Below are 14155 nucleotides of genomic sequence, written 5' to 3' on the forward strand. Positions count from 1 at the left end.
GTGATATCCCTTAGACGGAAGTCCAGTATCAAAAGAACAGGAAAAGTTGAGGTAATGGTGTGGAGATTACCTTCTTGGTGTAGAACTTGCTTGACCGAACTTCAGAAATGCTGATATGGCATGCGTTTCAACCTCATGGCTTTGTCTCAGATGCGTATGTGGCTCGTAAGAAAGATAAGAGAGGGAATAGCTTCGGTTTCATCCGTTATGTGTGAGTAGAAAATATGGATGCTACTCTGGTGGCTATGAATACAGTGAAGATACTCGAAGCAAAAGTATCGGTTGCCCTGGCAAAATATGATAAAAACCACAAAAAGTTTATTTATACGTCTAAGATAGTTGGTGAGAAAACATAGAAGCCAAAAGAACCGATTCATGCGAACCAGCAAAACCACAAGGGTGCTTTTTCCGGAGGAGCAACGGTAAGGGAAGGTCTTTCATATGCTGACCTATTTCAAAAGGATAACCACGTTAATAATCTGGGCTCTAAGATGATTACAATCAATAACAAAGGCTCAAAGTATCCGCTGCATTGCATGGGACATTTAATACATGGCATAGCCAAAGACCTTGGTACTCTTAATAGTCTAAACCAATTTTTAAACAATGGTGGCCTGGAAAATTACGGTTTGTCATATGTTGGAGGACTTAGCGTACTTCTCACACTCGGAGACCCCGAAATAGTCAGAGACATTATGAGTAACCATTCAGATTGCCTGTCGAACATCTTCAGTCGTTTCCATGTGTGGAATGGTGAGGATCTGCCTATGGATCAGGTTGCATCTCTCTGGATAACCGGTGTTCCGGTTCACCTCAGAGACAATGTGTTATTCGACAAGATTGGGAGCCTTTTTGGAAAGGTCATATAGGAATCATCTTTCTCTTGGGAAGAATCTGACAACGCAGACAGCTCTGTAATGGTCTTGGTTCCCCTTGGTAGAAGAATTGAGGAGACTACGGTTCTAAACCGGAGAGAAATGAGATTCGTTATCTGGGTCACCGAAGACATGGGAGCTTGGAAACCTGAATTGGACGGAGAAAAATCAATGAACGACCATGGGTGGAAATCCGATAATGGTGATGAGGTGAATATGGTGGACGACGTGGAAGAAGGGGAAATCAGGCGAGATGTGTCACCGGACGGTGGCCGGAGACCATAGGGGATTGAAAATGGAAGGTCAAAAGTTATCCAATGGTGATCAGGCTAACGGTATTAATTCTCTGCATGGGGACAAGGAGCAGCCGACTCATATTCCTAGGTGTGTATTCCAAGAGGGCAATATACTAGGGGAAGAGGGGGAGAATGTTGGGTTTCCTAGGAATAATGATGCTCCGTTTAATGATATGGCGACTAACCCTAGGCCCCAGAATAATAATAGCTCGAATTGGACCAAGGAGCAAAGTGGGCCTAGTAACAATCCTGGGCTCAAAAAGAAAATACAACTTGGGAAAAGGGATCGAAATGTAAGGAGTCCACTTTCTGTGGGCTCAATCCAAGGCAACGTCACCAGGCCCAGACTTAGGAATGAAGATGCCAGGGAAGATTCCATTGACCTTAACTGACCTGGAGAAAAAAGAGACACACCTACGCCGGTGTCTTGTAATTCGAGTCACTCTCCTCATCAGTTGTCTCCTACCAGGCAGTCTCCGCAATCCCACCATCATCCCGCCACTCCGCCTACGACTAACACTCGGAACGACAAAGAGATCGGGGCCAGAATCAACATTGGTGAGCGAGTTCGTATGCAATTTAACGGGTCCGAGGAAGAGTTGAGGGAAATCATAAATGGTAAAGGTGCACAAAACGGTTCACAATGAATATCCTATCTATTAATCTCAGGGGTGACCGGGATTCCCAGAAATTAGATTGGATTCGAGGTATAAAGACTAGTCAAGGAGTGCACTTTCTTTGTGTACAGGAAACGAAGATCAGTAATTCAGAAGGGTTCCTTTTTAATCAGATGTGGGGCAAATCAGCGTTTAAGTTGGCATCGGTAGATTCGCATGGGAGATCAGGTGGATTGGTCTCGTTGTGGAACCCTACCGTCTTCTCAGAAATAGAAACGATAAAACACAGGTATTTTCTTTGTGTTTGTGGATTTCTCATTCCCTCTGGTATTAGATTGAATTTGGTCAATGTCTACGTTCCAAATGACGCGTCATGGAGGAAAGCATTGCGGTCAGAACTGTTGCTTCTTAGGAATTCACGTCAGGGGTTGTGGGTTTTTTGGGGGGATTTTAATGATGCTCGAAAGCCAGAGGAACGGCTAAACTCGGAATTTGTGGCAGCAAATGTGGAGGCTTTTAATGACTTTATCCTTTCGGCTGCACTCTATGAATATGACATGGGAGGAGCAAAATACACGTATATTTCGGATAGAGGCGCCAAACTGAGCAAACTTGACCGGTTCCTAGAGTGCATTAGGTTTCTAGAAAACTGACCGGGAGCAGCCCTTACGACATTGGAAAGACGTTATTCAGATCATAGACTGCTACTATTAGCAACTACTCCAACGGATTTCGGGCCTATCCCATTTAGATTCTATAACTCTTGGTTGGAAATGAACGGATTTATGGCTTTTGTGAATGGGAAATGTGGTCAGTTTATGTTTAATAGGCCGGCAGACCTTGGTCTTGCTACAAAGCTTCGGTGGTTAAAAAACAGGATCAAAGAATGGGTAGCAGCGGAGAAAAAGAAAACTGAAGGGTTGTATAGCTGTTGGAAAGCAAAGGTGGCGGAGCTAGAACTTTTGGCGGAAGAAAGATCGCTTGAGCAAGCTGAATTAGATCAGAGATTAGAACTCAAGCAATTCATGTTAGAGGCGGATAAACAAAAGCTAGCGGAGGCGAGGCAAAAATCTCGGGCTAGGTGGGCAGTTGAAGGTGACGAAAATTTGAGTTTTTTCCACTATATTGTGAATGATAACATAAGCTCAAATCGTATAAATGGAATGCTCGACGGTGACGAATGGATTACAAACCCGGTAGTTATTAAACAAAAATTCCATGATTTTTTTGCTCAACTTTTCACAGAACCAAAGGAGTTTCGGTCATCGATAAACTGCCCGAATTTGGCAGTTCTATCTTCAGAAGCCGGTGATAGTATAATTAGTCCTTTTACACTTGCGGAGATAAAGCATGCAATATGGGAGTGCGATGGAGACAGGGCTCCAGGGCCTGGCGGCTTCAATTTCAAGTTCTTGAAGAGATGTTGGAATAGGTTACAAAACAATTTTGTAAAATTATTCGAAGAATTCTACGTCAATTCGCACATCAATAAAAGTTGTTCGTCTTCTTTTATTGCATTAATTCCTAAGGTTAAAGATCACTTGAAGCCATCCGATTATCGACCCATTAGCCTCATCGGGTGTATTAACAAGGTAATATCCAAAGTTCTAGTCAACAGGCTGAAACGAGTCATCGGGCAGCTTATATCTGAGGAGCAGACAACCTTCTTAAGCGGTAGAAATATTACTAATGGCCCATTAATGTTGAACGTAAGTTGTGCTTGGTTGAAACAATCGAGGAAGACTACCATGATTTTCAAGGTAGATATTCATAAAGCTTATGATCCCTTTGTTGGTCGTTTCTAAACGTGGTCATAGAACAAATGGGTTTTCCCAAAAAATGGTGGGATTGGATAATGCAACACTTCATTCAGCCCAGGCGTCCGTCCTCGTCAACGGTTCACCTACTGTGGAGTTCTAATGCTCACGGGGGCTAAGACAAGGGGATCCTCTATCTCCGTTTCTCTTCATAATCGCTATGGAAGCACTTTCCGGGATCATGATGAGGGCTTCGCTGGTTGGTTTGTTTCATGGTATTAGATGTAACAACACAGGTTCGGCACTATCTCACTTCCTTTATGCGGATGATGTGGTGTTCCTGGGAGAGTGGTCAGTGTCCAATGCATCAAATCTCCGTCGTATTCTAAGAGGTTTCTATCTAACTTCTGGCCTTCAAGTCAATTTTACTAAAAGCCGGTTATATGGGGTCAGCGTATTTGAAGCGGAATTGGCAGCCATGGCAAATGCCCTTGGATGCAGAGAAGGTTCCTTCCCATTCAAATACCTCGGGTTATACGTGGGAGCTAACATGAACTTAGTAAGAATTGGAGACCAATAATTGATTTATTCGAGAGTAGGCTGTCGATCTGGAAAGCAAAGAAGCTATCGTATGGCGGGAGGATTACATTGCTAAAAGCGGTGTTAAGCTCGTTGCCTACTTACTTTTTCTCTCTTTACAAAGCTCGAGTCCAAGTGCTGAAACAACTAGAACGGCTCTGGCGTATAATCTTTTGGGGTGGGACAGATGAAGACTCCAAAATGAGTTGGATGGCTTGGGATAATGTGGTAGCACCAATTAAGTACGACGACTTGGGTTTCGGGACTTTACGGGATGCAAACCTCGCGATGCTTGCGAAGTGGTGGTGGTGGCGATTCAAGACAGAGTCGAATAGTTTGTGGAGAAAAGTAGTATGGGCTATTTATAATAATTCGCAGTCATGGAATGTTATACCAGTGAAATTAGCGAGTGCAGGTCCGTGGAAACAAATTTACAACATTGCTCCATTATTGATTAATAAAGGAGTCGATATTGGTAGAAACTTAACAAGAGAGATTTTTGATGGATCGGTCGTGGCCTTCTGGGTGGATACTTGGGTTGGGACTAAACCTTTATTCACTGTTTTTCCATTATTGTTTCAATTGGAGGAAGAAAAGTGGTGTATCGTAGCGGATAGGATGCAAGTCAGGGATCACGGGATTATTTGGAATTGGGTTTGGAGGCGACAGTTGTCTGAGGATGAAGAATTACAGGAATTCCAGCACATGTTAGTGGGCATCTCGGCTAGAGTTGGTCAAGATAGATGGCATTGGAAGTTGGATCCCTCAAACTTGTTCTCTGTTGCTAGCATTAAAAAGGTTCTCCAGTGTCACAACAGGACTGATCAGGTTTACGTCATGGAATGGAACAATTGGGTGCCAAAAAAGGTCGGTATAGTTGCTTGGAGGGCGGAAAAGGAGAGACTTCCAACTAGGGACGCTTTAGCCAAACGGGGTATTTCGATTCAGTCATCGGAGTGCATCCTCTGCAGGGAATATTCGGAAACAAGCGACCATCTTCTCGTATCATGCGGCTATGCCCAGGTTGTATGGCAAGTTGTGTTCCAATGGTGTAATTGTCATCCAATCATAGCTTTTAGTCTAAGAGATATTCTAGACTCTTACAAACAGCTTTGTGGCTCAAGGAAAAAAGGAAGACTTTCCATGCAATTTGCCAAAGTAACTATTTAGTTTTTATGGAATATGAGGAATGAGCTTATGTTTTCTAGAAAATCTAAAACAATCAGTAGCATCGTCGAAGAGATGAAGACAAAGAGCTTCCTATGGATAAAGAACCGTTCCAAAGTTTCGGAGATGTCCTGGGAGCAATGGCGGAGTTTCGATGTGTTCTAAAATAGTTTTATGTTGGTGATTGGTGTTCGGATGTTTTAGGTAGTAAAAGTGGTGTAATTGGTGACTGTAATTGTGGTGCTAGCCGCTGGCTAAAAATTAATAAAATTCTTATGTTGGCCGTTCAAAAAAAATATAATATTGAATGAGCATACAATTTCATCAAGCCATCTTATCTAAGGTAAACATAAACTTGACACATTGAGCCGAATTTTGGAAAACGAAAATCCATCGTCTAAATTATTGAAATAAAAGATTCAAGCTCTTTTATTTTGAAAATTAAATAATTAAAAGATGGTAATCTAGAAAAAAAAAAAAAAAAAAAAAAAAAAAAAAAAAAACCATTGAGTTTGAAATATGGGTTACATATGATGGAGTCTTGGGTCTCACAATTGGGGCAAACCATCTATGATAGTTTGTCATAAGATCTGGCCACTGGCCAGTAAGTCGTTTTCATTCATTAGACGCATGGTCTTATTTTTAGTTGGTGCAAATATGAGTCTGACTTTCATATTAGTTTCGTATCACAAAGTGTGGCATGTGAGGTGAATGAATTTGTATTTTTATACCACCTTATTGTTTTTGTACGGGTTTCACGGTTCAAGGATAGCTGGTTATCTTTAAGTTGCAAAAATAGAACATTCAATTCTATGGTGAGAGAAATTGTTTAGTTCGGTATATTAGAATTTTGGGAAATTAACCAGTAATAATCCCACCTAGACCTTATTGGCCATTAATAATCCCATCTCAGAATATTCTCTCCACCAGTCCCACCTTTTACCTATTTTTCCTACAATGGTCCCCCGTTAAAAAAACTTAACGGAGTTAAGTTTTTTTCCAAATTACAAACAGATTTTTTAGGGATTTTGATTAGAACGACGATACGAGTTCATTGATATAAAACTTGCCTTGAAACGGTGCTCCAAATGATGAAAACGACGCTTCAATTCGGGTTTTTAAATTTCCAGTTAACCAAAATTAAGTCACTTGGAGCACCATTTCGAAGTAAGTTTTACATCAATGGACACGTATTAATGTTCTGATCAAAAGACCTAAAAAGTCTGTTTGTAGTTTGGAAAAAAGCTTAACTCCGTTAAGTTTTTTTAACGGGTGACCATTGTAGATAAAATAGGTGAAATGTGAGACTGATGGGGGGAATATTCTGAGCTGTGATTATTAATGGCCAATAATGTTTAGGTGGGATTATTACAGGACAATTCCCCTAGAATTTTTGGGACTGCATTACGGTTTTTTAATTTGCCCTGTATATACTCACCTATTTTGAATTAGACATAATAATACATATGTTCAACAAATAAATGTGCTTCTGTTGAATTAGATGAACGCATAACACAATATGTTCAACACTTTGATTGCATTACCTATTTATTTTTTTTAATTTTCCCTTTTATATACTCACCTCGTTTGAATTAGACATAATAATATATGTGTTCAACAAATAAATGTGCGTGCGTTGAATAAGATGGATGTACAAAACAATAAATAAAATGAAATGGCAAAGATTCGGGAAGTGGGAGAAAGACAATTGAGAAAATACCTGGTGCTAACAGTTGTGACATTCCGGGTTGCCTCCTTATTCTAATACTCTTAATTTTTAATTAGTATATCATAAAAGTTATATGCCTCTTTTTCCACAATCAACTTTTTGAAAATCCAGTGATCATTCTCTTTAATCCCATCTTTCATCTCCAGCTGCCTCTCTCTATATATCTATATATCTATATCCAGGTATATATATATTAGCATCATCATGTACTCTAAAGCCAAGAGTAGATGAGAATAAATAGATAATACCAAACACCAACAACTCCACTTTGATAGAAGCAGAAGGATATCAAGAACCCTAATAATTACAATGGGAAGAGCACCGTGTTGTGACAAAGCTAATGTCAAAAGAGGACCATGGTCACCTGAAGAAGATGCCAAACTCAAGTCGTATATTGATGAATATGGCACCGGCGGCAACTGGATCGCGCTACCGCATAAAATAGGTACTATATTCTCTTAATCTCCAGCCTTCTTTAATCCTATAGTACATAAAATCACACCTATGCTGATCTAATGAATCTTTTATGTCAAAGTTCATTAAGAACAACTTATTGATAATGAATATTCTATATTCTATATTCGATGAATCTATTAGGACTCAGGAGATGTGGCAAGAGTTGTCGCCTTCGATGGTTAAACTATCTTCGTCCGAATATCAAGCATGGATCTTTCTCGGAAGAAGAAGATCATATCATTTCCACCCTCTATCTCAATATCGGTAGCCGGTAATATACTTCAGTTTAATCATTATACTTTCTTTATTGATCCCATTGGTTAGAAGGTTATTGACGCTCATATGAATTTTCTTTTAAGGGTTCTCATGAACAAAAAAACTTCTCTATGTAATATATGATCCCATTGTTTAGCTGGCTAGGCCAGTGCGTTGAGTTTTCCGAGAATGAGTTCTCATGGTTACAAAGTATAAGATTCATAATAAATATATGCTAAGTGGATAATATATTTGTAGGTGGTCCATTATAGCTTCACAATTACCCGGGAGAACTGACAATGATATCAAGAACTACTGGAACACAAGACTAAAGAAAAAACTCATGGGAATGCAGCGAAAAGATCAACAATTGTCAAAGAGAGGTGGGATAGTCAAGCAAGAAATGAAGAGAGAGGTTCTTGAAGATTTAAAGGTACCATCTTTATCCACAAGCATGAATCTTTATCAATCTTTCTGGCCTACAGAATTCCCTTTGATAGTCACAAACCCTAATCATCATGGTCAAGAACTTCATGTGAAACCACAAGATCCCACCTTTAATCACTACCCTTTTGACACAACTTCAATCCAACCAGAATTGTTGGATCAAAACAAGAAGAGTCAATTGCCAAACACACCCTATTTTGCTAATGGGGATGTTGTAAACCTATTTCAAGAATTCAACAATTACCCATTTGAGATCAATGAGTTTAACTACACCACACAACCAGGGCAGTTTGATGGGTTGGTTGGGGGCTTTGCTAGCCTAGTCAATGGAAATAACTGCACTAGTTCTTCTGGAGAAAGTAACACTACTAACTGGTGTGATCCTCTGGCATTCCCTCGTCCCACCACAATCGCGTATGAAGATTGCCGACGTGGACTGCTACAATGTTGTCCTTCTGATCTGCCTAGTCGGTTTCCATAAGATTCTAGGACAAATTGTTGTTGGCATTTTCGTGGGGAATATTTATTTAATTTGTTTTTCTTTATTCACTATCACTTTCATTCTGGTTTACTGAGATTTCTTGAGATTTCTTGTATACTAATTCCTCTTAACATCAACCTTACTTAGGTGGTATAAGTGCTTAATTTGGTCGGTTTCTTGTAGTTATTAACATATAATGGTCATGAAGAGAACGCGTATTAATCAAGGGCTGAGTTCCTTTCATAACTATTGAGAACTATGATAACTATTTGTACATAGTGCATTGATAACCTAATGAGATAGTAAGGCACACCTTAAGGTAAAAGTTACAATTACATTATGTGGTTCTTAATCTTAAGAGTTAAATGACATTTTAGTCCCTGTGGTTTGTGCCATTTTGCAAGTTTAGTCCAAAGGTTTCATTTTTAACATGTGGGTCCAAAAAAGGTTTCACAGTTGCTATTTTAGTCCACTTGGTTAACTTCATCCATTTTTTTCTGTTAACGAGAAGGCCAATTCGGTCATTTTGTATGTAATTCTGTTAACTAAAAGGGCAATTCAGCCATATATAATGACCGAATTGGCCTTCTCGTTAACAGAAAAAATGGATGAATTAACCCAGTGGACTAAAATGACAACTGTAAAACCTTTTTGGACCCCAGGTTGAAAATGAAACCTTTGACTAAACTGACAAAATGGCCCAAATCACAGGAACTAAAATGGCATTTAAGTCTAATCTTAAATATGAACCCTCTATTGATCCTCAAATAGTTCACCTACCTGATGAATTGATTAAATGTGATTCCTATGAACTCAACTAGAATATTGGATATTTACAAGGAATGCGACTAAATATACGAACATGCCAAGATCATACTAAAATAACTTGTCTCGTTATAGGTAACGTGCAGTTATAGTCTACATGAATAATAATTGTAAGTTAGGTAACTAATCCGCATAACAAATTGGTAGTCAAGATCAGTAATTAAACAAATCTTAATTTGGTTCTTATCTTGAACAAAACAAAATGGAAAACGACATGTTCCTTTAATTATTGGATAAAAGAGTGTTGGACATTTGCTTATGAACAAGATAATGTTTAATCGCTATTCATCCTATGTACTTCCATCTATATCACTCATCACAGTCTGCTCAACTTGATTAAGCCTAAAAGCTTATTTAAAATCCAGGCCCTTTTTATAAATAATTTAATTTTTTTTGGAAAGATAAACCTCATTAACGACAAGCCAACTCAAACCGGGCCGACCAAACAAAAACTACACAATTACATATTTACAAAGGAAATCCACTCCCCCCAATCAATCTCTTTAAACTTCGACTTATTAGTAAACCATATGATCTTTAACTAATGTGAATACGATAGCACACAATTTTATTGTATATGATTTTTAAAATATACAAAACACACAATTTGAAATTCAAGATATTGAAACTTGAGTTAGTTGTAATCAAAAAGAAAAATCGAATAAGAATTAAATGTAGTCTAGTCTTAAGAAAATAAGGGACCATTAAATATAAGACTGAAGGGAGTGGGGCGTTCTCCCCCTCCAAGCCGTCTAATGCCGCCCTGCACACCATTCCCCTTAGGCGTTCCATGGGGGCGTCCCCCTTTGGGCATCCTCTGCAAGACGCCTGGCTTCCCCCCTTTGACCAATTATTATTATTATTTTTTTTTAACCAAATCAAAATTAAATGGGTGCCACGTGTCGTAAGACGCCCTACCCAGCAAAGTTGCCCCACTCCCCCTTTTTTTGCTCAAAATCCTCTAATCTGACGTGCCGTCACGTGTCGCAAGACGCCCTCTCAAAAGGATGCCCCACTCCCTTCAGTCTAAGAGTTTCAACCGCATATGTGACTATAACTATATATTCTTGTTTTAATAATAGAGCAACCATATTAAAAGTCTTGACAAGTTTTCTTTCTGCACGTTACATACAATTAGCCATGTGAGAACATACTAATGGAAAACAAGAAATTAAGTTCTTAAAATGAACTATTATCATATCATTTCTATAACACCAATTTTAGACTTATTAATGTCTTGATCTTTTTATGAAAGAAATGATTGTTGGTCAACTAAATGATATTTAACCTTGTCAATATGAATATATTTTTTATTATTCTTTATGAAGAAAAACTCGATATAAGTGGGTTGGACTACGTACATTAAAATATTGGATTCGAAATATTTCATAAAGTAAATGAAGAACTTTAGTGAAACGTATAAAAAGGTGCAGAAGAATATGCTGATTTATTTTATTTAGAAAAATTGTGATACCTTTGTGGGCAAGTAGGGCAACCAGAAATGGCCTCATCCATTTATATTTATCTTCATGGTCGTAAACACCAACACTCATCCCCCACTCATAGTTAGTCAGTCAATTCTTTGCTGTCAATTTTATTTCGCTAGGATTTTTTCCAGAATTGGGATAACCATAATGTACATTTTTTAGCAACTTTATCGACTCAATAATTCAATCTGCGTTTGTAGTAACGATATTCGGATGCTATTTATTTTGCATGTTTTTTTTTTTTTACATATTTGCAAACCAAAATGCCTATTTACACAATAAACCCTAACTTTATATACGTCGCGTATATGTCTATACGCGGCGTATAGCCACCCTTTTTAATTTTCAAGAGAATCTCTGATATGATGTGTGAATTTGTCCTTTTATATACATCGCATATATACCTATGTAAAGGGTGTTTTTTTTAAAAAAACATTGTTATACATTATTTATCGATTTAGCAAACTTTTATAATAAGAAATTTTCAAAAATAGATAAATAAAAAACATTGTTAAGTATTCTATCGTATAGTATAATATATGTCTCGTATAAGCATATTGATGTAGTATCGTATCATATAGTGTAATATAAATCTCGTATAGGTCTATACGTGTAATATAATATTGTATCCTATCGTATCGTATAGTGTAGTAAAAACATTGTTAAGTATTCTATCGTATAGTATAATATAGGTCTCGTATAGGTCTATGGATGTAGTATCGTATCATATAGTGTAGTATAAATCTTGTATAGGCCCATACGTATAATATAATATTGTATTATATCGTATCGTATCGTATCGTATAGTGTAGTATAAGACTATAAGTCATGTATAGGCATATATGTGTAGTATCATCTCGTATATGCCTATAGGTGTAGTATCATATCATATGGTGTAGTATAAGTCTTGTATAGGTCCCGTACAGGCTTATAGATCTCGTATAGACCTATGGATGTAGTATAGGTCCCACGTAGGCCTATAGGTGTAGTATAAGAGCATTCACATTCTATCCACCAAATCTTGAGAGTGAGGTTTTTAAATTATAAAAAGTGGTTTAAGTGGTTGTGAGTGGAGGAGAGAGAAAATGTTACTTTTCATCTGTATATTTGGGGGACACTGTTCACCCTGTATAATTTTTTAATATATTTTGAAAGTGATTGTGAGTAGATGAGAGAGAAAAAGGTAATAATAAAAGTATAAAATATTATTATTTAATTGAAAGGAGAGAGAAGATATAGTTGTTTTTAGTGTATTTATAGGGTATAAGAGCATTCACATTCAAGGAATCAAATTATGTGTGTGTTGTTTTTAAAATATAAAAGGTATAAAAAGTGGTTGTGAGTGGATGAGAGACAAAATGTTACTGTTCATCTGTATATTTGGGGGGACACTATTCACCCTCTATAATTTTTTAATATATTTTGAAAGTGGTTGTGAGTGGAGGAGAGAGAAAAAACAATGATAAAGGTATAAAAAATATTATTTAATTGAAAATGAGAGAGAAAATGTAGTGTTTTTTAGTGTAATTTAGGGTGAAAATATAATGGATTGGATGTGAATGCTCTAAAATAGTGGATAGGATGTGAATGCTCTAAGTGTCGTAAAAGACTATATGTGTAGTTTAGCTCCCGTATAGGCTTATAGGTCTCGCATATGTGTAGTTTAGGTCCCGTATAGGCCTATGCTATACTATGCTACGCTGTGCTACGCTATACAAAACTATAGTTCTATACGAGGTTTATACGAGACTTATAATATACGATACCACACCTATTCGGGACATATACTACACTATGCGATACGATATCACACTTATAGGCTTATACGAGATCAATACGTGACCTCTACTACACCTATACAATACGATATTTATCTTATAAAAATGATTAATGTTGTATAAAAAAGTTTGTAAGAAATACTTACTTTTTTATTTATTTAAAATACAAAACTTTTTTTAATTAAACTTTATTAAAACGATTTATATTGTATAAATGTTTCTAAAAAAACCACCCTTTATATACGTTGCGTATAGGTCTATACGCAGGGTATATAAAGGGTCAATAAGACAATTTTACCCCTGGTTTGGGCTGCGTATAGCCACCAATCTAGGGGTAAAATGGTGTTTTTTACTATACGCCGTGTATAGCCCTGTATGTGGCGTATATGTGAGGCAAGTTTGGTAAAAAAACCATTTTATCCCTAGATTGAGGGTTGTACGCAGCCCAAATCAGGGTAAAATTGTCTTTTTGATCATTTATATACGTCGTGTATAGGCCTATACGCAGCGTATAGGGTAGCTTTTTCAAAACATTTATGAGATATTGTCTTTTTGACCCTTTATATGCTGTCTATACGCTATACGCTGCATATAGCTCTATACGTAGCGTATATAAATCTTAAAGTGTGTAAATAGGCACCTTTGGTGTGTCAATAGTTTGAGCTTTTTTTTTTTTTTTTTTTTAATATGAAAAGTGTTACTTGAAAGCACATGTGACCGTTAATCCCATGTTAACCAACATGATCAGCTAAATCGCTCCTTGTGCTATGATTAATGTAACAAAGCCTTGTTAAACTTAATTATTTTAGAAAGAGTCATTTTTCAATCATGAGTTTATAATTCACCTTTTTCTATTTTGGTTTCTTTAAGACTCGCCAACTGAAAGAGTCATTTTTCAATCATGAGTTTATAATTCACTTTTTTCTATTTTGGTTTCTTTATGACTCGCCAACTGTAAAGCATTGTTTGGAAAATTCTTTGCATATATTGAAGTTGATTTTTCTTTGTGTTGAAAGTTAACATCATAGAATTGCAAGCATCAACTTGTTTGTGATTTTATGGTAAAAAATATTTACAATGGTTGGCAAACTTTATGAGGTAAGATTGGTCCCAGTAAAGAAAATTTCAAAAGGAAACAGTCACAAGCTTGCAAGATATACCCCATGGCACTTGATGGACTTGGTCTTGTAGGTACCGGCAACATCAACTGTATCTAACAACGATGTGTTTCCAAGACCTCTGTTTCGAATTACAAACACAATCGTACAAATATATGTGCTAAAGCCAGTCTAGCTCAATAGCTAAAGCGCTTGCGTGGCTCTTAATCTCACACATGGTGCGCAATCAGGCTTGCTTTTCACTTGTTTTCTTAAAAGGTTTCTTCTTGCTAGCTAGCGAAATGTGGA

At 37.3% G+C, this 14155-nt stretch overlaps 2 protein-coding genes across 2 annotated transcripts; both read left to right on the forward strand.

Moving 5' to 3' along the window:
- Nucleotides 1-1814: 1814 nt before the first annotated feature.
- Nucleotides 1815-2441, forward strand: LOC110913538. Its single transcript, XM_022158357.1, has one exon. It carries the CDS (start codon nt 1815-1817, stop codon nt 2439-2441), a length of 627 nt encoding a protein of 208 aa, XP_022014049.1.
- A 4672-nt stretch (nt 2442-7113) lies between these two features.
- On the forward strand, nt 7114-8765 carry LOC110911275 (transcription factor RAX3). The gene is made up of 3 exons (XM_022155878.2): nt 7114-7465; nt 7618-7747; nt 7990-8765. The coding sequence occupies exons 1-3, from the start codon at nt 7330-7332 to the stop codon at nt 8657-8659; spliced, it is 936 nt and encodes a 311-aa protein (XP_022011570.1). The 5' UTR covers nt 7114-7329; the 3' UTR covers nt 8660-8765.
- The last annotated feature ends 5390 nt before the right edge of the window (nt 8766-14155 follow it).

This window comes from Helianthus annuus, chromosome 15 (assembly GCF_002127325.2).
Source record: "Helianthus annuus cultivar XRQ/B chromosome 15, HanXRQr2.0-SUNRISE, whole genome shotgun sequence".
Lineage (NCBI taxonomy): Eukaryota > Viridiplantae > Streptophyta > Magnoliopsida > Asterales > Asteraceae > Helianthus > Helianthus annuus.